The sequence below is a fragment of the Leucoraja erinacea genome, chromosome 10 (assembly GCF_028641065.1).
Source record: "Leucoraja erinacea ecotype New England chromosome 10, Leri_hhj_1, whole genome shotgun sequence".
NCBI classification, from domain to species: domain Eukaryota; kingdom Metazoa; phylum Chordata; class Chondrichthyes; order Rajiformes; family Rajidae; genus Leucoraja; species Leucoraja erinaceus.
Window position 1 is genome coordinate 47,461,588 of NC_073386.1, and position 6,000 is coordinate 47,467,587.

Genomic DNA, 6,000 nt, shown 5'->3' on the forward strand with positions numbered 1-6,000 from the left:
CGGCACCCCCACTGACCGAGTTGTGATCCAACGTGGAAAATAATCCTCAAAAAAAAAATTTGATGGAATCCAAGCTATTTTCACCCATGCCACGTCAGGTTAAATACAGAATTGACACAACAATTTGAGAACAGCATTAACCAATGTAATCGCCAACTTATCCAGAAGCAAATATTAGTTACTGAATTCCCACAAAATCATAACCTGTCACAGTACTGGAACTCTGTACACATAATCTTCATTTTAAAAAATGGGTGGTTTATAAATTGGTGTTGCTTCATTTTACTACATACTTAACGAATTCCCTAGCACAGGGCAACAGGTAACAAACGGTCCTGAGCAGACCCAACATGCAACAAAAACCTAAAAGATATCTCACAGATTCATTATCAACAAAAATTGCCACCAGGCCATAGAGGCTTTAAAGCTAGATAGCCAAACATTCAATCAGAAATATATTTTTAGTCTTAACGAAAGAAAATTAGATCGAGGTTCAGGGACAGGGAGATAGATAATATGGTTTTGACAGCTGAAGGCATCACGCAACAGTAGGCTGGAGAAGCCAGGATTGGAACACAGTTACAAGTTAAGCTTTATTGCTACAATGCTCAGAAAAATTACATTAATCACTCTCAAAAAGTAATAGATATTAACCCCAATTGAGGTAATTTAAGCAATGTGGTCATATTAAATCAACCTATGTGAATTTAATCTGGGGAGAAAAGGGATCCTATTAAAGATATCCAATATGTTCATTACTTCCTGGAGGCTTTCCATCCATCTCAAGCAAACAATAAAAATAAACAAATGGTTTGTTTAACAACAAAGATACATTAAATACAGTGCCTTGATTACAAGGAAAGTTGGCCTTTATCAAACAAAAGCAACAAATGCATAAACCATGTACCACATAACAAATCCAATTTACAATTTTTAATGGAATTTGATTAAACCATCAGCAAAACCTCAGAATTAGATTTTGAAGGAATACTATACGATGTATCGATTATAAGTGAATGTGATTTAAAAAACAGCACATTACTGATAGCAGATTTCAGTCAGGAAACAGCAAAAGCCATTCTATTTCAATGATGAACTACCCATTGAATGTCCATTATACATTTCAATTGTATATACCAAATGAAGAACTGATTTGTTTTACATCTTGAATGCATGCATAGTTACTTTCATGGTTAAGTAAACTAAACAAAACCTGAATGAACTTTGATATTCCATGATATAGCATGCATTTTCTGGTTTCCTGGGGCTTTCACAGCAAGACATCCAATTCATTGAAAACAAATACCAACTTATTTCTCACATACAAGACTCAAGTATATCTGTTGTTATTCAACTAACTGGAAGAGCTTACAAATTGTATAGCTGCTACTTTACAGTGCAGTGCTAGATCCATCAAACAAAGTGGATTAAAAGTCTGAGATTTGGTCAACCGAGCAGGAAGTGTAATGAGAGTGCAATTAGCAAATCCCAATCAATTTACCAAGAACAAAATGAGAGCTGTAAAAAACTTGCAGGTCTAGCCTGCAAAGGCACAAGAACATTCTCGATGCAAACTATATCCCAAAAGCAACATTAGTTCATCACAAGGTAGACAGAAATGCTGGAGAAACTCAGCGGGTGAGGCAGCATCTATGGAGCAAAGGAATCTATTCAGGAGTTTCTCCAGCATTTTTGTCAACCTTCGATTTTTCCAGCATCTGCAGTTCTTTCTTAAACATTAGTTCATCACAAAATGATTTAACAACCACCTCAGATTTACCTTATCTCAAACCGTGCAAATTGATTTATTTCTACTAGTTTAAAGCACAGTGATTAGTTAGCAGGGCCATAATAAAGTTTTCAAAGTAGTTTTAAAGTTCAATTTATAGTATTTAGTTTTACTGATTATTAAAGCTAGCTTTCAAAGCAACAAGTACCAGTTCAATAATTCTTTCCTCCTTACAGCCATTTACACACAACTTGACCTCCCTAAACCCACCACGTACCTTCTCTACATTTTGGTGCATAACTAGCCACCAGGGCAAGATACAAACAAATGTTGAACTTGCATTCCAATTGTTTTGCAGAAGATATATTACAAAGGATGAGAACAAAGTCACAGGCATATTTTATTTATATATGAACATTAAAAAAAATTAAAAGGATTAGAAAACTGATTTCCCCCCCAAAGAAAGTCACCTCCCAAGAGAAAGGAAACAAGCAACATTCCCTAGTGACCATATAATCTACATTGTTCATGTTCCAAAACAAAGAACTTGAATTTACAGTCTTTTGTATAATCAATATCAAACATCATGAAAATAAGACCTTTGGCCAAATATATCCATTACAACCATTGAACACTCACTTTTTTCCATCTTGCATTCCCATCAGCCACCTACACCAGGGACCAAGTTACAGTAGACAACCAGTAAATGAAAGAAGGACAGCACAATGGCACAAGTAGAGTTGCTGCCCCACAGTACTAAAGACCTAAATTCAAGTCTGACCTATGGTGTTGCCTTCGAGAACCCTGCATTTTCTTCATGAATGTGTGGGCTTTCTCCAGGTCCATGGGGGTTCTCCCACATCCCAAAGACATGCAAGTAATTGGCCACTATAAATTTCCCCTAATGTGTAGATATTTGTTATATATAATATGGGGAGAAGTCATGAGAATATGGGGCAAATTAAAAAAATATATTTAATGTAGTATTAGTGTAAATGGGAACGTGATGGTCAGATCTTTAGCGGACTAAGGGCCTGTTTTCATCTGGTATGTCTCCATGGACACGGAGCATCCAGGGGAAATCCACACAATCACATGGAGAATGTGTAAACCCAACAAACAGAACCAGGGGCCAAGATTAAACCCAGTAGCCTGGAGTTGGGGTACAGTACTATCCGATGCACCATGCTATTTTGTTCAAATATAAGATTTTATTCTATTGATTCGATCGAGTCTTTTCATTATAACATTTCTAAAAAAAGGGCAACTAAATCAAATAAAGTAATAATAATTAAAGATTAGTTTGGTCTTTACATTATACAACATTGTTATTTTCATTCATGCAAACACTTTCTCCTGCACCACTTCCATGAAAGCTTCCTCTCTTCTGACAAATTGTAACTGGGTCCACAACATGCAGAACTGACCTCTGCATTCAAACAAGTGGAATGTCATTATTCTCAGAATATCATGAAATGGATGTGCAGAATTCTTTAAATAATTAAAATAAATGACCCCAGGTTTTGAGATTTATTGACAAGACAGAGTTATATTGATGAAACAAAGACAGATTTTCAAGGCAGGCTTCTTTCACACCAATAACAACGAACCTAAAGAATTAAACAGTATATAGATCTTAACTAAAAAAACTTCCACTCATGCAGAGGGGAGTGTGGGGGACATCAAAGAGCGGAAGGGAGACAGGGTTAGGGATGACTCATAATTATAAAAGTGATTAATTATTCAATGTTTATTGTTCGAGGGGAAAGGAAATCTCTCCGTGGGAATAAAAACGAGAGCCTCTGCCAACTCGATGGCCAGAATCCAGTATATTGTAAAGGGTGCAATGAAACTATTGCCTTAAAGCAAAGAGCGCTTGTGAGCCAAACATTGTGACTTAACTGGCAATTATCAGGTTTATATCGAAGACGCGACCCCTAAAAGTCTCAGCTGCACCATAATTCTTAAAGTTATCCCGTGAAGATGATTTTATTTAAATTATGGAGAAATGTCATGTTAACAGCAGTTGGCTGCGGCAGCTGAAGTTGTCCAAACACGCCCGATTTAGCCTTTCTCGTAAACCAGATGAAAGCAAGTGTTTCAACCAAAATTCTCAACTCCTTTCGAGCAATGCAAGTCAACGCAAATGAACAATCTGCCAAGTTCAATTTAAGATCGCAGCAACGAAGGACGTGTTTTGAGAAAAGGCACGACCACCAGCGTGAGAACGGAGGCCAGGGGGCATCGTCCATCTACTGTAAATCCACTTAACCAATAAAAGTTCAACCAGCGCAGATTTACAGCGCGAACAAGTACACCGATTGTACAGTTTGCTCAGTTTTATAGGAGTTGCCACCCTAGCCTTCCTTCCTCTTCTATTATTCCGTCTATTTAATCTTATCCTCGTTAATGTGCGGACTGCAATCAACCCGGCACTCCCTGGAATAAAATGTCAGCTACTTCTCTCTGTTGGCCCGTCCGGTGGCTCCCGCTCGGAATTTCCCCTCCTTTCCATCCACATCTAAGTATTGACAAAACTCGCCGCCTAATGGTGTTCAAACTGCGCCATCTTGGAGCAGAGAAGGAATTTTAAAACATTCCCAGGAAGAAAGAATAAGCGAAAAATAAACTTTTTGTAGGAGCAACTCGCGCAGAAGTTAAACGCCAGCAAAGGCACGTCTCCCCGTTGAAGCGTACTTAAGGTGTACAATACCGCGAGGCTGATTAAAATGTTATACCCTGGGGGCAGTAAAACTGACTTCACCCGTTCAACTGGTCGGGAAAGGAAGGTATCGCGGCCCAGATGCACCGTGGCCACCAAAGATCCTATAGTGGAGCTGGTGGCCACTTATCACCGGATCGGTGGGGATGGGTCAAACGAAACACACTTGGATTATTTTAAATTGTAAATTACAATCGGCCGACTGAGCACTTCTTTCGGATCTGCATATTCGCTTCAAGGTTCAACCCTGGTCCACAGAGCGGTTGGATAAGTTTTCTAATAATTAAACTGACATCCATGTCTTCTGCAACTCCTCTTCCCCTCCCTCCCCTCGTTTTCTACACACCATTTAAACGGGACTTGCCTTCACAGAGACTTTAGTGTGGGTGGGATTTCTCACATTTCCAACAATTGTGACCTGAATGCAATTTCAGGATATTTACAATAACAATTATTTTGCTGGCTGCATAACTATCATGGATCCGACACCTTTAATATAAAAATAGAAATTAATTTGCAGTGATTTAAGGATCTGGTGCATTCTACAAACAACTGTTCAATATTAAATAATTGGTTCATTTTTTCTTTAAGTTGGGGGGGGGGTTACAAACTTACCCAAGTGCAAAGTCAGGCTAATTGAATGGGGGTGCTGGATCCCAGCGAGCATCGTCTGACTTTGCCACCAAGTACTATCGGCTTGGTTATTATAATCGGTCAGGTAGACGGCGCCGTGCTGAAGCTGGGGGTTGTTGGAGTTGCAGATATGGCAAGACTTGGTAACCCCCGTCACTCCGGTTTGGACACAATATTCTTCGGGAGGTGAGCCGCAAGTGTTGCTAGCCACCACAGTCACGTTGAAAGCGGCGTTGACGAACTCGGGCATGCAGCGCTGAGCCCGTTCATTCTCGTCGTAGCACTCGTCCATGGCTGCCGGGCATTGCAAAATCAAACAGCCGAGCAGGACGATCCGCAGTCTCCAGTGCATGGTACCGACGGACAGCGGACGTTTCAATTCATTCGGCGCACCTTCCTTCGCAGTCCTGGCTCGTCCCAGCGCCATTGAAGACTGCACATACAAACATACACAAAAAAGGCAACAGGTCCACACCCTCGCGGTGCAATCTGGGACCACACTCCCTAAACGTGACCCACTTCCGCCAATAGAGGGGAGAGTCAGGGGGGAGACGAGCTGCACCCATGCAAGCTCAGTCTGAAACCATCTGACACCCGCCGCCCTAACTTGCTGCCATCACCGCTCACATCTCCATCACACTACAACTAGTTGGCATAGAAAACAACCTCTCGATTTAAGAATCGGATTAGTTTCAACAAGGTGCCGATGTTAGCAGAGCCTCCACGTATGGAATAAATAAACACAACATACTGGAAACACTCAGCAGGTCAAGCAGCATCTCTGGAAAGAGAAATGGTTTAGCGTCTCCCACCTAAAACTGTTTCTTTCTACAAATGCCGCCTGACATGCTGAGAATTCCCAGCGTTTACAGTCTATACTTTGTGAGTCACCTAAACATCGGTACCTTTTCTGAAA

The 6,000-nt window shown here is 40.4% G+C and overlaps 1 protein-coding gene across 1 annotated transcript in view; it reads right to left on the reverse strand.

Annotated features, from left to right (window-relative positions):
• lamc1 (laminin, gamma 1) overlaps nt 1-5,648 on the reverse strand; it is a 185,870-nt gene extending 180,222 nt beyond the window's left edge. The window contains exon 1 of the mRNA XM_055642147.1: nt 5,067-5,648. Within this exon, the coding sequence (XP_055498122.1) occupies nt 5,067-5,511 (445 nt within the window). The 5' untranslated portion in view covers nt 5,512-5,648. The remainder of the gene's footprint in view (nt 1-5,066) is intronic.
• Between the last annotated feature and the right edge of the window lie 352 nt (nt 5,649-6,000).